This window comes from Mus caroli, unplaced genomic scaffold (assembly GCF_978045245.1).
Source record: "Mus caroli unplaced genomic scaffold, Mus_caroli_1 scaffold_13, whole genome shotgun sequence".
NCBI classification, from domain to species: domain Eukaryota; kingdom Metazoa; phylum Chordata; class Mammalia; order Rodentia; family Muridae; genus Mus; species Mus caroli.
The window spans coordinates 39,818,943-39,846,567 of record NW_028227268.1 but is presented as its reverse complement, the minus strand read 5'-3'; the positions used below and the strand labels follow the sequence as shown (position 1 = coordinate 39,846,567).

The 27,625-nt window shown below is 46.9% G+C and overlaps 2 protein-coding genes across 9 annotated transcripts in view; one reads left to right on the top strand and one right to left on the bottom strand.

Annotated features, from left to right (window-relative positions):
- Positions 1-1,410: 1,410 nt before the first annotated feature.
- Lig3 (DNA ligase 3) lies at positions 1,411-22,087 on the top strand. 3 transcript variants are annotated; one of them, XM_021176206.2, is made up of 20 exons: positions 1,411-1,507; positions 3,576-4,129; positions 5,809-5,952; positions 8,135-8,335; positions 9,067-9,218; positions 9,856-10,022; positions 10,126-10,203; positions 10,777-10,945; positions 12,293-12,448; positions 14,112-14,243; positions 14,739-14,818; positions 15,574-15,661; positions 15,918-15,995; positions 16,238-16,361; positions 17,468-17,610; positions 17,936-18,010; positions 18,423-18,569; positions 19,614-19,821; positions 20,379-20,500; positions 21,469-22,087. In XM_021176206.2, the coding sequence occupies exons 2-20, from the start codon at positions 3,580-3,582 to the stop codon at positions 21,697-21,699; spliced, it is 3,045 nt and encodes a 1,014-aa protein (XP_021031865.1). In that variant the 5' UTR covers positions 1,411-1,507; positions 3,576-3,579; the 3' UTR covers positions 21,700-22,087. The 3 variants fall into 3 exon arrangements, with proteins under 3 accessions (XP_021031865.1, XP_021031866.1, XP_021031864.1); XM_021176207.2 differs by having other exon boundaries at positions 1,414-1,511; positions 8,138-8,335; XM_021176205.2 differs by having other exon boundaries at positions 1,415-1,511.
- Positions 22,088-24,000: 1,913 nt separating this feature from the next.
- Positions 24,001-27,625, bottom strand: part of Rffl (ring finger and FYVE like domain containing E3 ubiquitin protein ligase) — a 67,886-nt gene continuing 64,261 nt past the window's right edge. For all 6 annotated transcript variants that reach the window (XM_021176217.2, XM_029483016.2, XM_029483018.2 and 3 more), the window contains one exon: positions 24,001-26,398. In XM_021176217.2, the coding sequence (XP_021031876.1) occupies positions 26,217-26,398 (182 nt within the window). In that variant the 3' untranslated portion in view covers positions 24,001-26,216. The remainder of the gene's footprint in view (positions 26,399-27,625) is intronic.

The window sequence follows — 27,625 nt, the reverse complement described above, 5'->3', positions numbered from 1 at the left end:
AAAGTTTGAGTTCTGGGACAGCCAGGGCTATACAGAGAAACCCGGTGTAAGAAGTGAAAGCCTTTGCAGATACCCACTGCTCCTCACCGCAGGCTTTCTGTCTGTGGAGTGCTGAGCTGGAGAGATAACAATGGTAGTTAAGCATGCAGCCCCATCATTTCTGATGCCCTAGTTCAAAAACAGTAAAACCAAACAGGTGAGTGACAGGAAATATTCTTTATTTAACCCAACACATCAAAAATTATGCCAGCAAGTAACTGGAATATATGCACTATCACTATTAATGAGGTATTTTACTCTCTTTGGGGAAGTGTTCACTTACAGCATCTCTCACTTCAGACTGCTTACATTTCCAGGGCTCAGCAACCGCATATATGGCTTGTGATGAAAGGGTTGGTCAGCACAGGTAAAGTCCATTGGGTTAAGATCAACTCCAGTCAAAATATTCACGCTTCCTCAACTGGAGTCCTTGAGCCTAAGGCCTTCCGATTTCCAAACCCAGGTTTATCCTGCTGCAAGTTAAGAGAAAACAAAGAGCCTTCACCTCATTTCAAACACCAGGATCTAGCTGGCCTCAGTACAGCAGCCACTCAACCTTGAACTCCAGAGAGCCTCCTCCCTCAGTTCATTCTCCAGTTCTGCTATCAGCCCTTCATTTCTATGAATAACTGAGCACCTCACACAGATAATTTTTAAAGTAAATGATTTCAAGCATACACCTTCCTCTCCATCCCAAGGCCACTTTGATACGGACAACAGCCTTTTAGTGAGTCGGCTTGTCTTAAGTCTCTCCAGCTTCAACTGTAGTGACCCCTCACAGCGTTCTTTCCCTCTGGAATAAAGGCTAAAGTCTTCCTCAGAAATAGAACTTCGTTCCACGATCTGCACTTTATTTACCTAACAAAGCCCAACTGTTTGCCCTTCTCAGACTGAACAAGGTCACTTACCTCCCGGCCTGGATACTTTTATTTTTGAAAAATTAGCCATCTCGAACTCACAGAGCCTACTTGAGGTTTAGAAGCACTAGTTCGCTAAATGACATAAACGGGGCCACAGTCCCTGTTCTCCTTCACATTTTCTAATTACCTTTTTAATTAAAGTAGTGTCTTTTAATTCAGCAAAACTCATGCGGAGCAGAAGACACAGGTGGAACGACTCGAGTTTTCCATCGCTAGGATCACTGCAATGATTTTTCAACACTACCTTCAATATCTAACAATCTGAGAAACTCTAGGAAGTTCAGGCCCGCTGCGCCCCAAGCCGCCACTCGAACCCAACAAATACTCAGTTCAAGGTTTCCGGGTCGGAATAGAACAGTGACCCACGTGGCGACCGGAGGGGGCGGGGTCCGAGGGCGCAAGTCGGTTACTGCGCCTGCGCCCTGCGTCCGGCTCGAGTACCCGTATTTAAAGAGACAGGCGGTCTATTCATCGTGCGGGGCCCGTGGCCTTGTGGGCTGCTGGTCCGGTGGCTCGTGCGGAGCGTCAGAGCCAGGGCAGCCGAGAAGGCAGGTGAGGGGCGGCGCGGCGCGGCGCGGCGGGCCGCGGTGCGCCGTGTGGGGAGGGCCGGGGCCGAACGCGGCGTGGCTGGAGTGGCCGTGGCTCCTCCCCCGCCCGCCGCTCAGCCTGGGGGCACACCCTCCGTGACGTGGCGCCCCCACGGGAGCCCACGGGAGGCCCGCGGCCCCCGGGACCCCCGGCAGCCACCGGGAAGGGCAGGATACCGGAGTGGGCATTCTCAGGGGGTCGGGGCCGGGCCGCCGCCGGTCCCTCTCCGCCGTCTTGTTGCGCGGCCGCGGCTCGCCCGCACAGCCTGTGGGCAGAGCGGCGTGCTGCTTGCTCTTCGGGCTCTCGGGGCTCCCGGCCTCCTCGCGTCGGTCTCCCCCGGTAGTTAATTGTCGTATCCCGGGATGGGCGATACGACACCCTACCCACTCTACTCTACAGAAAGTTGAACTCTTACTCGCCCTGAGCTCCTCCTCAGCCCTGCCGGCCGTCACTCGCCTCTCAGATTCTTAACGGTTAGGGCTTGTGTGACCCCCTGAGTCTGCCAGTTACGGACCTCCCCTCCCCCAAGTCGAACATTGTCAAATACACAAGTTTGGTATACATCCTCAGGAACTTCAGAACTCCACCTCCGGCTTGCCCTCGTACTCCTTGTAGTTTTCCTAACCACCCCATGAAGTAGTTCTAATCTTTGGGGGTTTTGTTTGCTTGCTTGTTTTCCTTTTGAGACGGTCTTGACGATGTACCCTGGCTAGACAGAAATTTACTAAGTAAACCAGACTGTCTAGCTTCGAACGCACAGCAATCTTTCTGTCTTTGCCTTCTGATATGATTACAGACGAGAACCACCATAACTAGCTCTTAGTCCTGTTGTAATTGTTCTTGTTGTTGTTGTTTTTTTTTTTTTAGATAAAACTGGAGCTGGGTGTGGTAGCACACGCCTTTAATCCCTGCACTCAGAACACTAGCTTGCTCTTCCTAGTGACTTCAGGACAGCCAGGGCTACATAGAAAAATCTATCTCTAAATAAATAAATAAATAAAAGAAAATAAACTGAAGTCATGCTTGGTGGTTCATACCTATAATTCCAGGGCTGGAGGTGGGAGGATCGGCCAACTAAGGTGGCTGACTAGGGTCCACCTTGTTGGAGGAAACCCAGTCGCCTGATATCTGCCCCACTTTCCCTCCCCACTGTAGATGGGTAGGCTTGGCCTCCAACCCTTTCTTCAGTAGTACACCTGCTGTGCTCTGCTCTACCTCAGCCTTCTTGCTGCTCTGACACAATATCAATTTTAGTTCTCAGTAGAGTGGGGACTAAAAATAGTTTCCAGTAAATTGAAAATTAAAACTGTAAAGCCACTTAAGTAATTACAGATATAAGAAGGGATAGGAATAATCATTTTCCACTTGAATTGGTTCATCACTTGCTTAGATTCTTACAGTCCAGTTATTTCAACCTCCCCTGATTCAGGTCGCCGAATTAAGCAAGGGAATTGCGTATTCTGTTTCTAAGGAACAACTTAGAAACAGCTACTCCTTGAATGAGGTACTACTGTGAGCTGCATTTTACAGATGAAATAGGAGCAGAGAGGTAAAGTAACTGAACAGAGCTCACACAGCTGATAAATGGCTAAGTAAGGCTTTGAACTGGGCAGTCAATCTGATTATAGACTCTGATTAGTTGTTTCTCAAAGGGGCCCTCTTCTGAAATCCCAAAACTGTTGTAATGGCTTCATTGTTTTCTGAAAGTGTCTCATGTGTTATATTTCACAGGGAAACTTCATAAGCATATTGTAATTTTTTTTTATTTTTAAGACATAGCTTCAGTATCTTGGTAATATTTAAAGGTCACCATCCATTATGAGTACCTTTACAAGCAGTCTCTACAGTGTTGGTGTTGCACACCCCTTTGGAAACTGGTTTTTCCTGTATCAGAACTCTGGGTGGTAAATACTTAATGCATTGGGAAGTATTTGGTTAACCACGTGCTCTGTATGAGATTCTAGCCATTGAGAAATTGGAAGCCTGGATTCTTCATGTCTGTCTGTCTGTTTCTACCCTTTTATGCAGCTATATGACTTTGGCTTTCAAGATCCTCTTCCCGAAAAACCTTTGTGCCCTTGGCAGAAAAGAACTGTGCCTGTTCTCAGAACAGAATCGCTGGGCTGCCATAAGTCAGTTCAGCCAGTGGTCGGAAACAAATCTCCTCGGTGGGTGCTGCCTCCTCCAGAGAAGAAAGCCTGTCCTAGCTCTCCAGAGAGGTCATCTAAGACCACGCGCCACCCACCTTACTTTCTGGCCAGGGTCGCATGTGGGACTCTGTACTGGCCCCTGTGCGATGGCAGAGCAGCGGTTCTGTGTGGACTATGCCAAGCGGGGCACAGCTGGCTGCAAGAAATGCAAGGAGAAGATCGTAAAGGGCGTGTGCCGCATTGGCAAAGTGGTGCCCAACCCCTTCTCAGAGTCTGGGGGTGATATGAAAGAGTGGTACCACATTAAGTGCATGTTTGAGAAACTGGAACGGGCGCGGGCCACCACAAAAAAAATTGAAGACCTCACAGAGCTGGAAGGCTGGGAAGAGCTGGAAGATAATGAAAAGGAACAGATAAGCCAGCATATTGCAGGTGAGGGGAGAGCCTGCTCTCTCAGCTTGCTGGTGCTGATAGGACAGGGCGCCAGGAGACTGAAGTCTCAGAGATTTCTTTCTCTGTGCATCCTTCTTAGACATAATTTCAAATTCACAGAATAGTTAAAAGAATAGGAACAGGGGCTGGAAAGATGGCTCAGCGGTTAAGAGCATTGACTGCTCTTCCAAAGGTCCTGAGTTCAAATCCCAGCAACCACATGGTGGCTTACAACCATCTGTAATGATGTCTGACTTCCTCTACTGGAGTGTCTGAAGACAGCTACAGTGTACTTACATATAATAAATAAATAAGTCTTTAAAAAAAAAAAAAAGAATAGGAACAGTCAGGCTCTCTACACAGATTTCCTTCTTGATAACAAGTCATTTTGCTTTATCATCTCTGTTTATGTGCTCATTCCCTCTTCCATATCAGGCTTGGTTTTTATTGAGCCATTCAGAGAAAGTTGTATCACCAGGCCCTGGAGGTACCCAGTGTGTATCTTGAAAAATAGGATCTTTTCTTCCGAGATCATAGTTTACCTGTCAGCCTCAGTAAACTTATCTGTCTACTGTTCTGTCAGTTGACTGAAGGCTGTAATTGAGTAGTACATTTTTCCTCCATTGCAGGGCTCAGGTGTAGGAGCGGACTGGGCATTATATTTAATTGTCATATCTCTTTGGCCTCCTTTTCTCTGCAGTGTTTCCTGGGGGTTTGTTTTGTTTTGTTGTTTTATGTTTGGTTTTGGTTTTTTTGAAATGTGTCCTTGCTATGCCATATAGCTTGGGTTGGCCTCAAACTTGGAGCACTTTTCCTGTCTTGTCTTCTCAGGACTAAGATTACAGGCTTGTGTTACAAACCCTGGTACTCATGGTCTTTCTTTTAGATAGTGATATTTTAAAGAATACACGCAACCACCAACCTTTTAGGGCTCTCAGACTCTAAAGTAATAGAGCTAAAGGCTGTGGCTCTAAAGACAGGCCTCTGTTATTCTTGGCCTTCATCCTGACTTGCATCTCACTAGGAAGGAAATGCAGTGAGCACTCAGATTTCCCTACCTGTGCCAGACAGACATGCTCTGCTTTCTCCATTTTACTTCGTTGTTTCTATATTTTGAGGCTACTCTACAGAGCTAGCTCCAAGTTTTTATCTATCAAAATGTGATCACTGGGGCTGGAGGGATGGCTCAGCAGGTAAGAGCAAAGGTGGCTTTTCTAGAGGACCTGGGTTCAATTTCCAGTACCCCCATGGCAGCTTACAACCATCTGCAACTCTAATCCCAAGGGATCCAACACCCTTTTCTGGCCTGCCTAGGTACCAGGCACACACATATACCCAGACATATATGCAGGCAAAACAACTATGCACATAAAAATCTTAATAAAAAGCCATTATTAGTTTCCCCCCAAATCTGTACTAATTCTTATACACTGGATAAAAGGTGGGCAATTTTGATGAAAATTCAAGTTACTGATAGTAATGATCCAAAATATCTGTCTGTTCGCTTTGTTTCCTTCTCTCTGACCTTTTAACTCCTCCCTCTACTCAAAAGGACTAGGCAGCCTGGGGTCATAATGCAATAGAAACTTACCAAACAAGGATTTGAAAACTTGATAAAATCTCAGCTTCTTGGCAGTCTTTGTCTGAAGGGTGCTTTCGTTCTTTTTGGGTCCTTGTAGACCTGTCTTCTAAAGCAGCTGCCACACCTAAGAAGAAAGCTGCTGTCCAGGCTAAGCTGACAACCACTGGCCAGGTGACATCTCCAGTGAAAGGTGCTTCGTTTATCACCAGTACCAATCCTCGGAAGTTCTCTGGCTTTTCAGGTAAGACGTGTTACAGCGATGTCCCCTGTTAAGGCCCTCTATTTGGTGTCTAAGTCTCTGGCTCAGTGAAAACACTGCTTTACCAAGTGTCCATACCTGGCTTCTGTCTGGGCAGTCTGGCCATGGTTTAACCCTGTGCTCCACTTGGACAATATTTCTTTGTGTACTTTAATCTCTGATATATCAGGAACATGTTGGTTTATTAAGAATTCTTCCACTTAAAGTTATTACCTGGGTCAAAAAGATTTTTTTCTAACCTGCTCCTCTTATATTTTTAAATGACAGAATTCTGGGAAATTGTCGCTCAAACTTGCCCTTGCCTGAACTGAGGAGAGAGGTCATGCATAAAACGTTTTCCTTTGATTTCTCTTGATTTTCTGTGCCCGTGTATTCCTAAAGTGGAGCTGTATGAGCTTAGAACCAAAGGGAACTCTGAATGGAGGGTATAGGGGTTTGTAATGGGCTCTGAATTCAGATTCTCCTATCTCTTACTTAAGGCTTGGTAAGATAAACAGTAATTTGTTATCATGCACATATATAAGTAACTTGTTTCTGTTGCATAACAATAACTGTTTGTGGACATGGAATCAGTGAATCATTGCTAGAAAGTATGGTGCATATAGGCCTTGAAAGGGTTGTTTATTGGATGTAGGTAAGAGGAAGCATGTAGGAAGAGGGGCTTTGTTCTTCACTTAACCGGAGGAGGTGCTTTTCTGTTACTCGCATGCTCGTTCTGTGAATGGACTGAAGTTTAGGCTGACAGGGGAGCTAGTATTACTTTGATGTCTGTTTGTCCCAGTAGTGTGTTATTTACCCTTTATGGTTTGAGATAAACAATTCTTATGGCTGGCTCAATTGAAGAAAATAATAACAAGATGAAACCTTTGGACTTGAACAGTCTGGAAATTTAAAGAAGCCTAGATGTGGAGTTAGGAGAATTGAGGTTTGCTCCATGCTTGACAGCTTGGTGCTTTGAGCAAGTTTTCACTTATTTGAGTGTCTGCGGCTTTGTCAGTGAATCAAGACATCAGTCCTGTCAGAGGACTATGAGAGATAACATTATAGAAATGGCACCTGGTTCTGTAGGAGTTTTATCATACACACATGCATGCATGGTTTGTTTTGTTTAAGAGACAGTCTTGTGTTGGAGGGATGGCTCACCCATTAAAGGCTACTCCCAACCCAAAAATATGAGAGAGGTCTTGTCCAGCCTGTTCTGAAATTAAGATCCTCGTGTCTCTGCTTCCTGGGTGTTAGAAATCCAGGCATGTGCTGCCATCTCTTTTAGATTTTATTATTTGAAAACTCCTGTTGTGCTTGGTAGTGGACCAATGATAGAGATGCCGAAGAATCAGTTGACACTAAAGATGGCACAGTCCAGGGAGTTTAGAAGAGTTGAGAAGATTAGGGTGCTGTTCTTTGTGAACCTGGCTAAATACCAATGTTCTGGAAAGATCTCCACCCCAGATCAGATTCTAGGTCAGAGATGATGACAGACAAAGTTTACAAACCCAAACAAGAAGCCTTAGTCAGCAGCTCCGTGATATAATAACTCTGCCTTGCTCTTGAAAGTGGTTACAATGAGGTGAGAATCACTGAGATTTCTCTCAGATAAACCAAGGTGCCTTTTATTTTGACAAAAAGAAAAGATGAGCTGGGTCACACTGGTGGGCCCTGACTTTGTTGCTGGCATCCCTGTCTTCCCTCTTCTTCCAAGGAGGTAGATTGTCTTGAAAACTGTCTGCTCTCAGGCCTTGGACTCATCAGTAAGAGGACAGTAAGCTCTATAACCTGTCAGGTTTGCAGTAGTGTTGACAGTCCACAGTGACGGTCATTTCAGCTTTACAGGTCCTTTGGTTTCTTCTCTCTTCATCCCAGCAATGTGGAGTCAGAATGACAATTGTTCTGAGATCCGTTTGATGGCTTGTGGCATGAAAGCAGCCTTTGTTCCTATGTGAGGTACTCACATACATGGGTGCTTCTCAGTGTAGTCTTTATGCAGTGGTATTTGTACTGATTCCTTGGCCTCCACGTCTATACACGGATCCGGGACATCTATCTCCAGGAACTCTTTGGGGGCTTGCATAAAATGACATAAGCCCCCAGCAAAACTTTAGTCTTCCTCCTTTTTGTGCTTCCCCAGAAAAGAAAAATGAATCATCTATGTTGTTTCTCTCACCAGCAGCAAAACCCAACAACTCTGAGCAAGCCCCCTCCAGCCCTGCTCCTAGAACGAGTCTGTCTGCAAGTAAATGCGACCCTAAGCACAAAGATTGTCTGCTACGAGAGTTCCGGAAGCTGTGCGGCATGGTGGCTGAAAATCCTAGCTATAACACCAAGACCCAGATCATCCATGACTTCTTGCAGAAAGGCTCCACAGGAGGTAGGACTGTACATATACTGAACATGCTTTTCCTCTGAAAAGCTCAGAGCCATGGCCAGCTTGATGTGCAAAGACACTTGTATATTAGAATTCTTGATCATCTTGAAATGGGATCTCATAGCTGGAATTCTCACTAGACCCTGCATATTATATGGCCAGTTCTGCTTGGATGCTTGGCAGATTTCTTCTTCTGCCCTTATTTTGTCCCCAGAAGGCAGCGGAGCCCATCACATTTGACAGAACAGAGAAATGTCCCACTAGCATATATGATTAGGTGAACCACATGCCCAGTGTAGAGTAGAATCCCCTGGCTCTGTTTCTTTCATGGATCTAGCACATTGTCATTTGGTATCTCTTATTTCATCACAATGTGAAAGTTGGGGGCTTTGCCCATTGGGAGACTAAAAGTGAGACAGTTACACATGCAGGGAGCTGTGGGAAGCAGTGTCTGCTTTCTTCTTCCTCCTCCTCCTCCTTTTCCTTTTCCTCCTCCTCTTCTTCCTCCTCTTCCTCTTCTTCTTCCCCTTCCTCATTATTATTATTATTATTATTATTTAGATAGGGCCTCACTATATCCTTGGCTGTCCTAGTACTTACTATAGAGCAGGGTAGCCTTGAATTCACAGAGATCTGCATTCAGGCTTGTCTCCTGAATCCTGGGATGGAAGGCGTGCAGCATCACACCTGACATCTCCATTTCTTAATGGGGCTTCCTTTGCTTTGTTTTTCAGATGGCTTTCACGGTGATGTGTACCTGACAGTGAAGCTGCTGCTGCCTGGTGTCATCAAGAGTGTTTACAACTTGAATGATAAGCAGATTGTAAAACTTTTTAGCCGAATTTTTAACTGCAACCCAGATGATATGGCCCGGGACCTAGAACAGGTCAGATACGGGTGTAGGGAGGTCATAACCTAGGTGGGACTCCGCCAGAATAGCCTTCCCATAGCCACTTTAAACAATAATAAGCACATGCTGGTGTAGGAAACCGAAACTTAGTGAATGAGATTCCGTTAGGCTGGGAAGCCAAGTGTGAAGATACAGCTGTTTCTTTCCTAAGTTGGATAACTGAAAACATACCACTGCCAAGCCATAGAAGCCTTCTCTGAAAAGTCAGGGCTTGAGACTTCCTTTGTCTCTCCTGGGACTATGCTGGGCTTTATCTGCTTGCTTGTTTTCCCCTTCTGCCTTTGGACTTTCTATTCATCTTCGGTTGTCCATGACTCCTGCCTTGGTGCCATAGGAAGTTTTTATCCAAGCATCTACTAAGGATGGACCATGTCTTTTGGTCCAGACTCTTAATCAGGAATCAGATTGGCTCGGTCTTAGATTAGTGCTGTGCCTCTGCTCAGCTAAAGCAGGCGGGTGGATAGATGGGCCCCTCCTCCTGCCTAAGAACTGGCTGGGAGAGAGTCCCCAAGAAGAACGACTTAGGGACAGCTACTGTGCTGGACCTCTTGACTTGGCATCCGTCCCAAGCTCCCTGGGGTTGCAGCAGTGGCATTTTGGTTTTTGGAGACAGGGTGACGTGTCAGAGACGATCAGAATCTTCTTTGAGCAGAGCAAGTCTTTCCCCCCAGCTGCCAAAAGCCTCCTCACCATTCAGGAAGTGGATGCCTTCCTCCTGCACCTCTCCAAGCTCACCAAAGAGGATGAGCAGCAGCAGGCCTTGCAGGACATAGCCTCCCGGTGAGAGGTGGCCCCATGGAAAGCAGACCCCATGGGCATGGAAGGGAGGTTTGGGGGATCAAAGTCCTTGAGAGGTGAAGCTGAGTGTGCCTTGTCTCTTTAGGTGCACAGCCAATGACCTTAAGTGTATTATTCGGCTGATCAAACATGATCTGAAGATGAACTCGGGTGCAAAACACGTGTAAGTGCCACAGCCGCTCTCACAGCCCAGAACTGCCAATACCTCCTTCCTGGCTGCTCTCAAGACTGGGGAGTCCTGCTACAAATTGGAACCCTCATTATTACTTCTTCCAGATCCATTTTCTCACAAACAAAGTGGAGATAACTATCTTTAACACAAAGCTGCTACAACTGAAAGTCTGGGATGGGCAAGAAGCCATTCCAGACCCATTCTCTGCCAAGTCTGTGCCATGTAAGGCATGAGGCTCAAAATCCTGAATTCTCTCTTTTGTCTTTCCCTGTGCCAGCTTTGACTTCCAGCCGATTGACATAGCAAAATCTAGAGAATTGATGCTCAAGAACTATTCATTCAAGATACAAAAAAAAAAAAAGTGTTTTAAATAAATTTTGTGTTGGGATACTTTCATAACTATTTGTGGCTCCATGTGCCCACTTCTATAGGTTAGTCACATCATCAAGTTAAAGGATGGAAGCAGGCTACTTCCCCACACCTCTCCTGTCTTGACAGACTGCCACCCTCAGCCATAATGTCAGATGTAGAGCTTTGTTTCCTTGTTCCTGTTCTCCTTGACAGGTTAGATGCCCTTGACCCCAATGCTTATGAAGCCTTCAAAGCATCGCGCAACCTGCAGGATGTGGTGGAGCGAGTCCTTCACAATGAGCAGGAGGTGGAGAAAGACCCAGGCCGGCGACGGGCTCTGAGTGTCCAGGCCTCACTGATGACGCCTGTGCAGCCCATGCTGGTGAGGAACACTGCCTTGCCCCTCTTATCCATGTCTCTTCAAGTTGCTGGCATCTCAGGAATGAAAGGCAAGAACTCTGGTAGGCGGCTAGGGAAGAGTAGAGGTGAGCAGAGCGGTGCTAGGCCAAGAAGTGAAGGTTCAGAAGAAGGTAGGGGATTTAATACAACCTGAGTCCAGCCTCTTGCACTTTACTGTCCCTGTGGGGGTGGCACATGGAACTAAATAGTTTAGCCTCACACCTGAAGACAGGGCTGTGACCTCCTGCAGGGTAGCTCAGAGGTGGCAACAGAGCCAGGCTTCCTGTGACAGGGAAAAGAAGCTGTAGGAGTAGAGCCTCACTCCAGTACATAACTGGATTTCTGGATCTTTAGTGAGGATGGCCATCCCTTCTGGTTTTAGGTGTAGCAGAGTCACCATCTGGTATTCTGCCGCTTGCTATAAGTCTCCTTGGGTTTTCCAGGGGTATGCAGGGAGCCTTTTTTTTTTAGGTTTCTATGTTTGGAATAGGAAAGAGTTCTCTTGCTACCAGAAATACAGACTAGCTTGCTAAAATAGTGTGATCTCCATGCCAGGGTCAGAACCTCTTCCCTCGCCTGGAGTGGGGGCTTTTCTGTCGTCTGTGGGAGTTCTTCCTAGAGTCTTTTCCCACACCCGTGTCTGAAGAATGGTGTGGGTTGTGTGTTTAGTGCCTTAGCACACAGGCTTGGGATGAGGGCTTAGATACACGTCTGAGTCCAGTTGTTCACTGGCTGCCTGACCTTAAGTAAGCGCATAACCTCCTCACCTTCAGGTTTCTCATTCAGCACTTGTCCTCTAAGGGACCATATCAAAGATGAGATAACATTGTTTTGTGGCCTGTCAAGAACCCCCAAAATGTAGTTACTGTTTGGGTCTGGTGGTTGCCAGTATGTGAGTGAGTAGGTCTGGATCTGGGTGTTCTGTCAGTCTCTGGCTCCAGTTACCCTGCCAGCCCCACTGTCACTCTTAGCTCCACCATCACACTGTGATAGCAAGTGTGCTTTATAAGCCAGGTGCCTGGGAAGAGCCTACATTACTGAGAAAAGTCAATCCCATTTCACGAGAATTTTATTCTAGAATGGAGAGCATTTGTCTTCAGAATGCAAACGTTAAACCAACTTTGGTGATGAGTCTTTTTGTTTTCTATAATTGAGATAATCTTGCTTTGTAGCTCAGGATATCAGCTAATGATTTTATTATCAGAATGCAGCATTGTCCAGCCCTTTGCAATAGTTCCAGAACCCAGTTCTGTCCTGACAGTCCCAGCCCCAGGCCCTGCTGAGGAAACCTGCTGTTGAAGGCATTTACATTTGCTTTCTCCATCCCAAGGCTGAGGCCTGCAAATCCATTGAATATGCAATGAAGAAGTGTCCCAATGGCATGTTCTCTGAGATCAAGTACGATGGTGAGCGAGTCCAGGTGCATAAGAAGGGGGACCACTTCAGCTACTTCAGCCGCAGTCTCAAGCCTGTCCTGCCTCACAAGGTAAATACCCTTTCAGCAGGACGTCTCCTCCCTGCCTCTAAAAACCGCCGGGCCAGAACTGTAGGGCCTTTCAAGCTGTGTTTCACAGGAAGAAATTCGGTTTTTCTGTAAGTGAATGAAGGGAATTTATTATTCCTGCACTCTTCTTGTAATGAAAGGCTGCTTAGCTGGGACAGCCAGTGAGCCCAGACTTGGGTTAGTCAGGTAGGAAAGAGCTGCCTGAAACAATGCAGTGCAGACAGCTCAGTGAAAATCTTGTGTCCCTGTCCCTGAGCTCCTGGACAAGATAAGGGTTCTTGTACAAGGATTATCATTCATTGGTTTGCCCAACAAGTATTTCTCAAATCCTGTGCACTGTGGTAGCTAGTGGACATAAAAACGTACAGACATAGATACAAATTCTGACCTTCATGGAGCTTAGAGTGTGTTAAGTGTACAGTGTTGTGGGACTGTCTGGGATCCTGATCCCTGCCCTACTCAGAACTGATGGGAATTAAGAGCCTCATTCCTCAGCCCATCTCAGCATCTAGGGCCAGGCCTGTGAGGTCTGTGGAAGAGAAGCAGCTGGGATAGCTGGCTCCAGTAGCTCCTGAATAAATGGAACTCCTGGCTTTGCTGCCCACTTCTTTCCTAGTTCTGACTCAATTTCTCAAGAGTCTATATTTTGGGGGTATATTGTGTGATCCAGTAGAAACTTGGTGGCTGGGCCACTTGTTTTCTGTGTTGAGCAAGAGAGCTGAGCAGTAGTGTTGCATGGACCTTTAAGTGAGGTTCTTGTTCTAGGTGTGCTAGAAGCTGATCAGGAATGGCTGTTATAAGGATGGTATGAGGCAGTCCCTCTTGTGACCCAGGAACATTTGAACACAGCTTTCCAGAATATGCTTTCTTTACTTTTCCAAATACTGTGGATTGACTCAGTGCTTACTGTGTCATCAGTCCATGTCTGTCGGTCCTTAAAGGGCTGGGTTGGGGATGGAAGGGAGTAAGGGTGGTCGGTCAGGTCTTTCCTCATCCTGTTACACACCCTAGGGCTGCTCTCAGCAGAGGCGTTGTCAGGCTCTCCCGACCCAACTGCTGGTACCCATTGTCAGGAAATACCTGGAATTGTAGTGGGACTTCTCCCACTGAGTATCAGAAATTAGGGCTCTGGCTCTGCTAGGAAGAACCCCGTCCCAGTGCTTATACTCTGAAGACAGCAGGGGCTTCAGAGCTCCCATGTAGGGGAAAGCCTATTCTTATTCCTTGTTCTTCCCAGGGCTTATTTGTCTGCCCTGCAGCCCATCTGTTTCCCCTTCCCAGTCCTCAGCCTGATAACACCAACCCTCTGAAAGGACACTAGTCCCCACCTGCCTGTCTTTCCTCTTTTCTTCCCCTCCCATATTTGTCTACCTGCAGGTCCTTCCTGACCGAGGAAAAGGTTTCTTCCTTTTCCTCCAAGCCTTCTGTGTAGCCCATAGGAAATGACTCAGTGGGATCTAGACAGAGGTAATAAAGCAGATAGCCTGATACTCTTCAGGAGACTGACACAACCTAGTTGTTCATTTCACTCATTGCTTGGGCTTGCAAGGTTCTCTGGGCTGTTTTGCCTGAGCCTTGATCACTGTGGCTTAGTTTTAGGTCTTACTGCCAAGGCCTCCTTGCCAAGCTGCCTTTCTACTTCTAGGTGGCCCACTTCAAGGACTATATACCCAAAGCTTTTCCTGGGGGTCAAAGCATGATCTTGGATTCCGAGGTGCTCCTGATTGACAACAACACAGGCAAACCACTGCCCTTTGGGACTCTGGGAGTGCACAAGGTATACACTAAGAGTCCTGTGTGCAAAAAAATGTGCTTTCAGTCTGACAAAGGGTGGAGGGGAGATATTAGAGCCAACTTAGACTTGAGTTGGTTTCTGTTGAGCATGTGTTCTTTCATCACTGTAACAATACCAGAGCTAACCATTCTATAAAGGAGAAAGGTTTTATATCTAGAGGTTACAGGGGCCCATAGCTTTAGATCACTAAACATGTGGCAGAGCAAAGCCATTTATATCATGAGCTGAGAAGCATGGCAAGAGGAAGGGGGCAGTCCCACAATCCCTTTAGGAGCTGATGACTTGGTCCCTCCCCTGCATTACCACCCTTGAGAACACACCTTTAACATTTGGGCCTTTGAGAAACACTTGGGATCTAGTTTAGTGAGCACCATCTATGGAGGCACTGACAGGACTGTCTACAAGGGGCTTCTGAAGTGGACTGCTACTCCTCTGATCTCATGCCCTCCTGTGCCTCCTGCCTCATTTTCTCTGCAGAAAGCTGCTTTCCAGGATGCTAATGTCTGCCTGTTTGTTTTTGATTGTATCTACTTTAATGATGTCAGCTTGATGGACAGGTGAGTTAACACGTATTTTGACATGTTTGGGTTTTTGTTTTTGTTTGTTTTTTTGTTTTTTTGCAGTACTGGGGATGAAACCCAGGGCCTAACATGTATTAAACATGTAATCGACCTTTGGATTGATTAAAGATGGCTACCATCTTTAAACCAAGATTCTTATTTTCACTGGGAATTTATCTGGGGTGGGCCTGTGGAGGCTTCAGTTAGGAAAAAGATAGGGTGAACAGTTTTGCATTTTATCTGTGAGCTTATCGGGGGTGCCATGGGTGAAGCAGCAGGGGGACTGACCGTCGAGTGAACTACATCCAACAGCTTGGACCTACACAGCTGATACTTTATGCACTTAGGATTCTCCCTAATCCTGGTTCTGTAGCTACACCCATGGATTGGAAAGGAGAAAGACTTGATGGGGAAGGGTCCCCTAGGCCTGTGCCAGCCTGGGGGTTAGGGATAGCACAAGATTTGTAACATTGTCCAAGTGAGGCAGAAGCTGTGGTCTGGGCTGGAGGCTGGTGTTCTCTTGGCTCAGTAGAGTAGAAAGCACAGCTATGAACTGCGGGCTACAGCTGATAGAGCCCTTGCAACCCTTGACCACACAACTGTTTATATGGGAGCTTGGATCCATAGCTGTCCTTTTCCTGAAGCAACAGTTCTATCACTGGGCACTGTCCTGTGTCAGAGTTCCTGCTAGGAGTGGGAGAGAGGCAAAAGCCTTACCTCTCTCTTTACCTCAGATCTACTACTTCCCTTAGGCCTCTCTGTGAGCGACGGAAGTTTCTTCATGACAACATGGTTGAAATCCGTAACCGGATCATGTTCTCAGAAATGAAGCAAGTCACAGTAAGTGGAGTCCTATCCTAGGCAGAGATCTGATGGTTGAAACCAGAGCAGAGAACCCCATGGGGTGTGAGAGGGTGACCGTTAGGTATTCTCTGGGGGAGTGCTGGTAAGTTTGTCGTTAGCCATTGCCGATGTTGCCTAATTGTCTGCAGTCTGCTTCTCAAAGGCACAGCAGTTCCAAGTTATACACACTAGTGTCTAGAAATGAACAGCCTGTTCTTACACGAGCCCGCACATTTCTCCTACTGTCCCTCAGAAAGCTTCAGACCTGGCTGACATGATAAACCGGGTGATCCGAGAGGGCTTGGAAGGGTTGGTGCTAAAGGATGTGAAGGTAAGATAGCTGCTATACCCGTCTTTTCCTGCTGGAGGTGACAGAGGCATTGGCGGCGGGCGAGAGGGAGAACAATGTAGGAGTCTTTCCCACTCAACTGGGGCAGGCTGGTCCTAGATCTGAAAATGGCTTTGTATGTCCTGTAGTGCCTTGACACTGAGATCAGCCCATAGTGGGAAAAAGATGGACCCCACCTCTATGGAGTTTCCATTATCTGTGATCTATTTTTTGTGTTTCATCAGGGTACATATGAGCCTGGGAAGCGGCACTGGCTGAAAGTTAAGAAAGATTATTTGAATGAGGGGGCCATGGCTGATACAGCTGATCTGGTGGTTCTTGGGGCCTTCTATGGGCAAGGGAGCAAAGGTTAGTGGTTTGGTCCCTGTGGTGGTACTCTATCAGAAGACACACACACTGGCCTTCTTACTAGCTTCATCTGCCAGTCATGGCTTCCTTGGTCCTGGGATCTAAGGCCCTGGTCACATCAGGCAGAGACATCGGGGGGCTTCAGTCCTAAACACAGAGGCTGAGTAAGAAGACTGGTGAGAGCCCAGTGGGTTTAAAGCCCTGCCCCCAAGCTTTCAGACTTAAACTGATCACTAGTATCCACTTGGTAAAAGGAGAAAACTGACCCCCACCCACATGCACCCTGTAGCATGTATGAAGACTGGACTCTGACTGGCTGCACAAAAGTGCACACAGAAAAAAAAATAACAAAAGTGTTTTAACAAGAAAGGGAAAATAATAATAATTAAAAGTAAGTTGGTCAAGCATAACCTGCGCAGTCCTGGCACAAAGAAGCTCAGCTACCAGCTGTTTCAAGGCCTAACGGCTTCCCTCTCAGAAAACATGTTTCTTTCTCTTTTAAATTTATTCATTTAATGTATGAGTACACTGTTGCTGTCTTCAGCCATACCAGAAGAGGGCATCAGATCCCATTATAGATGGTTGTGAGCCACCGTGTGGTTGCTGGGAATTGAACTTAGGTCCTCTGGAAGAGCAGTCAATGCTCTTAACCACTGAGCCATCTCTCCAGCCCAAAAATTCTTGATTGGAGAGAAAGCTGAGATCTGCAGACCACTTAGGCAGTTTGTCAGGTTGTGTCTGTGATGTGTCAGGTCCTGTCCAGTTCACTGGAGCCCAGTAAGTCGAGTGTGATTACTCTCACACTAACTCTCTCTCTCTCTCTCCCCCCCCCCCCCCCCCTTTCTCTTTTGGTTTTTCGAGACAGGGTTTCTCTGTAGCCCTGGCTGTCCTGGAACTCACTCTGTAGACCAGGCTGGCCTCGAACTCAGAGATCTGCCTGCCTCTGCCTCCCAAGTGCTGGGATTAAAGGTGTGCGCCACCACTGCCCGGCTTACTCTAACACTCTTGATCGTGAGGCCTTGGCTCGTTCTTCTCTAAGCAGTCTACCATGGGCCTGGCAGAGGTGCTTCCTTCTAGCCCAAACTCTATTCATGTCCCCCTCCCAGGTGGAATGATGTCCATCTTCCTCATGGGCTGCTATGACCCTGACAGCCAGAAGTGGTGCACTGTTACAAAATGTGCTGGAGGCCATGATGATGCCACACTTGCCCGCCTGCAGAAAGAGCTGGATATGGTGAAGATCAGCAAGGTGAGGAAGGCACCTGGTAGCCCCTCGGCCTGGGCAAGTTGTCCTTCCTGAAACAGGCTGTGCTTTGAGGACTGAGATCTGCAAGTCCCGATTCTTAATTCAGAAAGGAGCTCACTTCTTGGCCATAGAAGCAGGATTAGGCTTTTCAATCTCAGAGAGCCTGTCTTATAGAAGATGGGCCACAGCCTCTCTGAAGAGGGAAGATCACTTGGAGTGAAAGGTCATCCTTTTTCGCTAAGTCATTTCACAGTCTTATTACCAAAGACAGGGTTTAAACCTTGCTCCAGCATGACAGGAGCCCAAAACAGTGTCTTTTCTCCTTCAGGATCCTAGTAAGATACCCAGCTGGCTGAAGATCAACAAGATCTATTATCCTGACTTTATCGTCCCAGACCCAAAGGTATCATCACCTGATGCTTTGTGACCCCTACCCCCGAAGTAGTTTGTAGTTCTTCAGTACCTCAGAAGTTAGTCCAGTTTTGCTAAGGTCCACCCAGGATAGGACTTGGATATTCAGCCAAATGACAGGCACAGGGCTAACCAGCCAACTCTGAGGACTTGTCCTTGGGTGGGGGGTGGGGGGGCATGGGGGGAAGCAAATTCCTTTCCATTTGTAAAAGAGGCCTATTCTAGAACTAAACAAAAACAGGCCCTGTGCAAGCAGACGGGATTCAAGAGGAGGCATAACTGGCACACAGGCCTCCTGGCTGTTGTTGAGAGCCTCTGTGCTTTCAACGCTCGACACTGTTTCTGTCTGCTGGAGACCTCTTCCTTCCTGGCCAGTGATAATCCACCTGTTTTATTTCTGACAGAAAGCTGCTGTGTGGGAGATCACAGGGGCAGAATTCTCCAGATCTGAGGCACACACTGCTGATGGGATCTCCATCCGATTTCCTCGATGCACCCGAATCCGGGACGACAAGGACTGGAAATCTGCCACTAACCTCCCCCAACTCAAGGTGCTAGCTTCTTGGCTTTCTAAGTGTCATCACCCATTATCTTGCTCTTGGAGTGTTGGGCATCTAGCCTCTTCACATGTCATTTGGCTTATTATCTCCATTCCATGGGGACAAAGCAAGATTGAAACTGGTACCTCTTCTTCCTGGCTCCCTTTCCTCTGGCTCCCTTTCCTCCGGTTCCCTGAAGAGCCTAGCTTTCCACAGGCAAATTTAGGAGTTGCCTCAGGCCACAGTCTTATTTTCCTAACTAATTAAGAACTGAGGGTTAGGGGCTGGCGAGATTGCTGAGTGGTTAGAGCTCTGGCTGCTCTTACAGAGGACCCCCATGTGATTCCCAGCACTCACGGCAGCTCGCTCACAACTGTCTATAATTTCAGTTCCTGGGGATCCAGTGCCACCAGACATTTACACATTTACATGGTGCACAGACATACACAAGAAAAAACTAGATTTAGGTAGAATGTACTCTTGTACACCTTTAGAATTCTAGCACTCAGGAGGCAGAGTCAAAAGTTTCTCTGAGTTCAAAGCCAGACTGATCTACTTGGTGGATTCCAGGATAGACAGAGCTATAGAGTGAGACTCTGTCTCAAAACAACAACAACAATAACAATAAAATCCTGGTTCATCTGAGCCTATAACGTAAGTACCAGAGAGCCTGAGACAGGGAGATCTTAAGTTTAAAGCCAATCAAGAATTAAAACTTTTGGGCTGGAGAGGTGGCTCAGAGGTTAAGAGCACTCACTGCTCTTCCAGGGGTCCTAAGTTCAATTCCCAGCAACTATCTGTAACAGAATCTGATTGTCCTCTTCTGGTGGGTCTAAAGACAGCTACAGTGAACTGTATTTATTTCAGTGTATGAAATAAATAATTAAAAAAAGAAAAGAATTAAAACTTTTGCCACAGAAAGTAGCTTGCACCCAAATTACTCAGGTTCCAGGGCCCTACTTTGCTCCTTAGCTATATGTGCCAGGAAGCACTCATTCCAGACACGGGTCAGGTAGGTCTGTGAGTGACAACTCGCACCCCCCCTCTACTTCCCAGGAACTGTACCAGCTGTCCAAAGACAAGGCAGACTTCGCTGTGGTGGCTGAAGATGAGGCAAGCCCCACTACTGGAAGCAGCAGTGGCGAGAATGAGGGCACTGCTGGGTCTGCTGGGCCCCGCAAGGGCCCCAAGGGCCCCCCCAGTAAGTCCTCTGCCAGTGCCAAGACCACCGAACAGAAGCTCAGTAACCCCAGTAGCAGAGGTGGTAAGTAAAGGGGCTGGAGGTGATGGGGAGGGAGGGCTGTGGGGAGGCCAGGGACGGTAGGACATAGGCATACATTTCAACTCTGATGTCCTGTGACTGGGTGTCCCCTACGGCAGTGTATTCCTAGCACGTGACTAGCTAGGGGGCCAGAAACTGGTCTCCCCGGAACCCCTTATCTACTCAGCAAACCTGGGTGGCAGAGGACCCAGGGACAGCCAGTCTGACTGGGGACGGGCCACCTTAGAGGTAAAGGTCCAGCTGATAGCCTTGCTCCCTGTTCGTTCATCATTACAACAGAAGTACTGGATCTCTGAGCTCTTCCCGACTCTCGGGGCTGTTCCTTACCCTCTTCCTTCTTGTTCTTGGTTATGTGGTTTGGAGGCAGGGTTTTTCTATACCAGGCTGGCCTTTAACTCACTATGTAGTTGAGAATGGCTCTGAGCTTCTGAACCGTCTGTCTCCACCTCCTTAGTGCTGGATTATAGGCATGTCCCAGTTTGCACTGCTAGGGATCAGACCTAGTGCCTTATACATACCTGTCTTCTGCTTTCCTGCAGGCATCATACCGATTCCAAAGCCTTCCCCCATGAAACCAGGAGAGAAGCTGGCTGTGAAGTCTTCTCCAGTCAAAGTGGGAATGAAGAGGAAAGCTACTGATGAGACCCCATGCCTGACAAAGGTGAGGGTAAGAATAGTGGTGCTGGACACAGGCCAGTTTGGCTCAGGGACTGGAGATCCAGGCTCCTGTGTGTGAATGTGAAAAGCTGTCCATATGATTCTGTGGGGAAGACTCCTGGAGCCCCTCCCCTCTCTTCCTGTTCTGGGCAGGTGTCCTACTGCTCCTCCACCCCGTGCCCTCTTGTTGCCTTGCAGAGGCGGCGGGCCAGCCAGCAAAGAGGAAGGAGAGCTATGCAGACAGGCAGGAGATAGAGCCGGCCTAGCAGGAGAGGCTGCAAGCCCACCCAGCTGCCAGTGTTGTTACAGTTCACATTAAAGAACGAAGCCCACTCTGGCGGTGGGGTGCAGCATGTTTGTGTGTCTGTCTCTCGGAGCAGGTCTATCCAGCAAGGAAAGGGAGACTGCCATGGCATAGACAGCTCCCAGTAAGGAGCCTATTTTCCCTTTTGTTAGTCCCTGGTCTGGCAACAGGTCCTGAAATCAGGACCTACTAGCTAGTCTATGGTGCCCTGGCTAGCTTCTGGCCATGATGAACAGATTGCACCCATGCCCAAGCATACGTACAGAAGTTGATATCTCGGGGCCTGCACCCACCCAGTTCTCAGTAGAAACCACTCCCATCTCTCTGCCCTTCCTGAAGCCCGTGAACTCATCTACACTGATAAGCAGGACCCCCAGGCCCTCTGACTAGGAAGCTGTGCAGAACAAACTTGATCTTCCAGGGTGTTTTGCATTGGGTGGCTCTTGGAGAAACATCCTTTTTCCAAACAGTTTAGCTGGGTCTCAGATGTCAGAGCCCATCTCTGTCAGGAGGAACTTGTCAGACCAGGGTCAGTTTGAATGACTGAAGGAAGGGATAGCGATGCCTCTGTCTTTTCTCCAGGCATCCCTAGCTGTCCTGTAATCAGGGGTGAAGGCCCACTTGTACCCAGGCTGGGGCTTACTCTGGATACACCATTCTGTTTGCAGGTGCTGTTGGATGTCTTCACTGGGGTGCGGCTCTACTTGCCACCTTCTACACCAGACTTCAAACGTCTCAAACGCTACTTTGTGGCATTCGATGGGGACCTGGTACAGGAATTTGACATGGGCTCAGCCACACATGTGCTAGGTAACAGGGAAAACACTGATGCCCAGCTGGTCTCCTCAGAGTGGATTTGGGCGTGTATCCGGAAACGGAGGCTGATAGCTCCCTGCTAGGACTTTGGTCTTCCTCTTTGGGCTGTCCTCTCCTGCCCACTCTATGTGGCTCAGCCTGAAGGGTAGGGGCCTCTTTGCCAAGCAGCCTACTTTCTTATACCCTCTGATTCTTCATGGTCTCTTCTGGATCAGGAGTTAACTGCTGTGGACACAAGCAGTTTAACTGGAACTTTGAGATCCGGGTGCTAGCTTTGTCTTTTTTACTAGTTGTCTGAGGTACTGATAACGAACGAACTTAGACCCTTATTCATGCTATGTACAGCACTCTGCCACTGTACTACAGTTTTATAAATAAGAAATCTTAAGCTAGGCATGAAGAAGTCACGGGGATCAGAAGTTCAAGGCTAACCTGGGATAAGAATTTAAACAAGAATAAGTATCCTTTCCCCCACTGGTTCCACCTGCAGTTTTCCTCTGAGACTAAGGAATGAAGGCTGAGCAGAGCCTACTTCCTGTGCTCCTCACTTCCATGTGCATCTTAAAAGCTGTATTTAAACTCTTCTCGGACGCTTCTTGTATGTGGCAAGATCTTTATTATGCCTGGTCTAAACCCTCACGTGAAAGAACAAAGTGGTATCCAATGTTTATAGTTTCCAGGCCACTGCCTGGAGGGAGAGGCTGACATCTACAGGATGGCCTCCTTGGAGACGGAGGCTCCTTGAAGGTGAATTTGCCTTCTCAACATCTGACTACTCTCAGGAGCACAGGTCCGTAGCTGGGAAAGTCTACCCCTGCTTACCAAGGCTGGCTCCTGTGTCATGTGTGGCAGATGCACTTGAAGGGTAAAGAAGGATGATTGCTGTGTACAAGTGCACACAAGGGTATTTTGCAACAGTAGAAATGTCCTAAACTAGGCTCATCTGATTATCAAGACCTTGAAATGTGGCTGGCGTGACTGGAGAAAACCATAAACATTTCAAGACAACTTCAAATGGTCTCAAGTTACCAGTGACATCACATATCACCTGAGCATCAGTTCAAGAGGAATGGGTAGAGTCACTGTTGCTGAACCACTGGGCAGCTGCCACTAACCGCAGACACCTTGTTTAAGGTATGCAGCGCACACCCTGGTACAGAGGTTGTCCAGAAGGAGGCCTAGCTTACCAACAAAAGTTCACATTCGGGTCTAAGCCTGGGCTTCCCCAGGAACTGTGGGAAACTGGTTTCCTTGTCTATGCTGTGCCACCTCTTGAGAATCATCTCTCTGTTCTTATCAACTCAGCAGGCCTACATGTCCACCTCCTGTGAGCTAGGTTACTATGATGGAACTTGTGAGCCTCTAAGCTACAGACCCACCACCCATGTAACTCCTAAAGTAAGATCCCGTTAGGTGGTTGCTTACTTGTCTGGCTCTATCTTTCACCTGCTCTTTAAGACATGGGTGTAGATGCTCAGATGAGGGCAGAGTAGGCAACATTCAGTCTGGTAAGTAAAACATTTTACACTAGTCTCAAGGCAGAAGCTGCTTTGCGCTTTGAACACTTGGACCAAGCAGTTTGGTAGAGCATCAGACTACTCTTCCCCATCACACAGGGCCAAAAGTTCAGCCCTTTGTCCCTTTAATGCCTTACTATATATTTACTCCAACTCACTGTCAGATCTTTGTACAGTTCCCTTTGCAGAGAGGTTAAACTGTATGTAGACCTTTGTATTTTTCCTGTCTTTCCACACAACCCTAAGCACCATCACCTGAAACCTCCCCACGGCTGAAAACGTGCCCTCTGTGGCCTTTGTTTACATAGTGCCAGTTGATGACAGGCATTGTTCATTGCTGGGTGCTCAACAGGTCCAGCCATCAGCAAGAGACAGGGTAGAATCCTTTCATGCAGTTCTCCCAGAAGTGATACACTCCCCTCCCCTCAGGCACCTCTTCAGGTAGGTGGGTACAGGCCTGTGCTTACTCTGTAGTCTGCTCTTTAGGCTGGGCCAACCTTTGAACCACACTTGTCTGTATTCAAAAGCTACCTACTGTCAGTCTTTCAGGGTAACTTGTTACTTGTTAGCTCTTGAAGGCCCCTCTACAGTGGGACCGTAACTAACTTCACATGGTGCTTCCCGTTTGCTCTTGAGAATCTTATACTTAGATCCACTTCTAACTGTTCCACAATTTCTCCAATGTACTCTTGTGATCTTGGGCAAGTCATACCACAGAGCAAGGGTACCTTGACCAAGACCAGGTGGCCAAGTACCTCCATAAGTGGGATGCAGTCTCTGAAGAGCAATGTTCTGCATGTGGCCTGATGTCTGCCTGCATTTACAAGTTCTCTGGCATTATCCCACACACACCAGATGGGACAGGCATCTGTATTTAAACTTTATTACAAAATTATAAAGCAGAGCTCTGTAACAAAAAAATACACATTTGGGTATGCTTTTAACACCCAGGTGAGAAAATCTTAATATAAGCCACTTGGAGCTACACATTTACATCCAAGAGATCTCAACAAATTTGTACAACATAGACTATTAGTTCCTTTACAGCTTATTAGTTTAGAACCGGCTATTCCAACCTATGAAACAGCGTCTTTGAAAACTAAGTCTCAACTGAAATCTTGGCGCAATCAGCAAAATCCACAGAATAATTGGAAGGATTAGGTGTTTCAACATTAATTAAGACCAAGGATCCTTGAAGAACAAAAAGGGGGCTCAGGTATTTAACCAAAAAAAAAAAAAAAAAAAAAAAAGGTTAAGGTTTTTCTACCTGAGATGTTAACTGGATGGGTTCCAACTTTCATTTGGCTTAACAATAAAGTTGTTTGACATGTTTTGGTTTTTTCCCCCAAATGAGAACACCAAAGGTAGAGATTTAGAGGTGAGGTCTCCAAATTAAATGACATGGGTTCTGGTTGTTACTTGGGTTGCTAACCACAGCCATCAGTGTATTTTCTGTTCCTGTACAGGAGGTAGGGAGATAAGGCCTCAGAAGAGAAAGCAGTCATAAGGGAGAGCCAGCCGGCTTTAATGTTACTGTTAGGTCTTACTGAGCTGCAAGATCAGACCTGTTTCACAGTGGAGTCCAGGAGCAGCAAAATCAGTGGGCATGCTAATCTGGAAACATTGTAAACTACAGCACTCACTGTTCAGGGAGGGAAGGCAAGGGAGTCTTTGTGGAGGGCTCTGAATCCCTGACATCCACAAAAGCTTTGACCCAAAATCTGGTCATTTGGACTTAGAATGCAGAGGTAAGTGGGCCTGGCATCTCTGACAACAGCTTCATGGAACTACTTGATCCTCTGAAGGAATTCAGTGGAGAAGCCTAAGCATTTCTAATAGTCCCCTAAGAGGCGTCCCTCTACTTTTCCAAATCATGAGTGAGTGGTTGGTTATTCCAGTCTCACATAGCTACACAGTGAAGGGTAGTGTTAGCCAAGTTGAGGGTTCATTCCACAGAGGAACACACAGCTCTTCTGATGCTATATCTTGTGCTTTGTTGAGCTGTTCTAGGAAACATAACTCAAACCTTTCAGTTGTGTCAGTGGTGTAAAGCCCCCGGGAGGGCTGGAATCATGATTTAAAGAATGCTTTGTCTTGACCTGCCCAAGCAGCTGAGAACAGAGTGCAGTTAAGACTTTTCAGCAGCCGTAGGCATAGTCTAACACATTCAGTGCCTCATGAACTGTCCTGTATGTATGTCTGCTCTCCAAGAACTCCATGTACAGCCAAGCTAGAGGAGAACAGAGCTCCTTGCCGAAGTTCCTATACTTTCAGTAAGCAAATTTAAGACCAAAGGAAGAGAAAATATTTTTTTAAAAGCGTTTTAGCATGCTGGAAAATGAGGACCAGAGGACAAAGACAAAGCCACTGCCTTGATTTCTCTTTCCTCATAATCCAAAGTTAAGGATGATACAAAGTCAAACCCAAAGAGAAACAGCACCATCCCTGAAGGACTTCCCAGCAGTTAGGCCAGAGACTGGCTCTTTCCAACCCCAGTCCTAAACAGAAGTGACTCAACCTAGGATTTTTTCTATATCACTTAAGACTTAATTTCTCACTAGAGGTCAGTTTACTGATCCAAACTCTGACCTAAGGAATACTATTGGCCCGATTAACATATTTTTTTGGTCCATAGAAAGAAATGGGTTTTAGGCAAATGAGAAGCCTTAAAAGATACGTTAACACACAGAAAGCCAGAGAGACCAGAAATTTAAATCCAAATGTGCTGGGAGTGGGGTGGGAGAAAGAGACCATTTCTAGCAGGACTTATGATTGACAGGAGGAGTGGTATATAGATGTATGAAATGGGTCTTAGGACAGGAGAGAGACTGGTCCACGTTCTGGAAAGACCTCTTCATTGATTACCATCACCATCCAATGATCACAGAAGCAGGCATTTCACCCATGTGATGTGAACCAGTTCCCACTGGTTTTGGGCTCTGCCACCTAAAACAAGCATGCCAGTCAACTCTGCTTGTCCTAGTCTTAAGAACACTGCCAGTTGCTCACAGTATCGGACCAACCCTGAGCCCAGACATCTTGGGCTATGTCCTGTAAGGCACTGAAGAAACCAATGCTAGCCATCAGGACCGGAAGACGTGCACTGCTCGGATCACATACTGCCGGCAGATAGGACATTCGTTCATGCGTTTGCCACACTTGGTACAGGTCACCATGTGGCCACACTCCAGCAGAACACAGTCAATGGGTGAGTCCATGCAAATCTTACACAGGTTCTCCTCCAGGCCAGAAGGCACTGCTCCCCCTGGACAAACAAGACAGAAAAGAAAGGATGATGTCTCTGTATATAAGGGCCTGCACTAAGGAAACCCCCAAATCCACACTTCCCCTCAAATACAGCACCATCCAAAACAAAACCTCAGCAACCAAACCACCCCACCTGCTTGTTAAGCACCCACGCCTGCTAACATAACAAAAGTTTGAGTCCAGTACTCTCAGATCAAAAATATCCCAGGACAAGGAGGCTGTAATTCAGTGAGTGAACAATGCTTAGGTACCACATCCCTTGGGGAAGAATATGCAGAAAAGATAATAACCGGCTCAGAAAAGTCTGGATATAAACAGAACTGTTAAAAATGGTCTATTAAGAATCCTAAGGCTTATCTGTAAACATAGACCTGATTTAATAAAGCTGAGAATCATGGGGGAGCCCATGTGCTATCCAACAATCTACCTACCTCCAAGCTTCTGAAAAGACTTCCTAAGAGAAGGACATGGGCAGATACACCGCTCCCTTTTCTGTGTTGCAGCCATTGAATTTTATTCATACCCCTGACTGCTTATCGTACTGCATGATAATTCACTTATCTCCCACAGTAGACTAAGAGCTGCTAATTCAACTTATTCAGACAGTAATCATAAGCTTAGCATTTGCTTTATGCTTTGAGGTCAGATACTTATCTTTGAATTCCCAAAACATGAGTCACAAGGTAGGTATTCTTTAAACATCTGATAATAAACATTCTGCCCAGGGAATGATAACTGCTCACATTGACTAACTGCCTACCATGTGTCAGGCAGGGTCCTAAGAGCTTTCTGTGTTAACCCAGAGGTACTAAAGTGGGTTTTACAGATGAGACAACGTAGGCTAGAGCTAAGTGGCTTGCCCAAGGACATAGGGCTGCTGAGGTTGTCCACATTCAAATCAGAGGCATAGACATGATGGCTGTCTGGATAAGGGCTCCAAGAGCAGACTATCAAGATACTATTAACTGCCCAGACTTCTCAATAAATACTAACTTTAGGCTTATTCTAGTGATAGACACAGCTACTCTCCTGCTTCAGCTAAGTAGTCAAAAGCCCACCTGTCTCCTGTGTGTCAAACTAAGCAGCCATAAAACAAAATTGTTCTCATACTAGCTGCTGCTCCCAACAGGACTTGGCAACTCGCCACTTCTCTGTTGCTTGTAAGTCCTCCTTTTTTTCTGTTCTGGACTAGTCTAAAAAGTAAAGTCACTTGAATGCACAAGTC

What these genes read in the sequence shown, in the direction of transcription:
- Lig3 (XM_021176206.2), top strand. Translation starts at nt 3,580, where the DNA reads ATGACTTTGGCTTTCAAGATCCTCTTCCCGAAAAACCTTTGTGCCCTT. An exon ending in AACTCGGGTGCAAAACACGT is followed by an intron (nt 10,204 to 10,776) that starts GTAAGTGCCACA and finishes TCTCCTTGACAG; the next exon opens with GTTAGATGCCCTTGACCCCA. An exon ending in TGGTGCTAAAGGATGTGAAG is followed by an intron (nt 15,996 to 16,237) that starts GTAAGATAGCTG and finishes GTGTTTCATCAG; the next exon opens with GGTACATATGAGCCTGGGAA.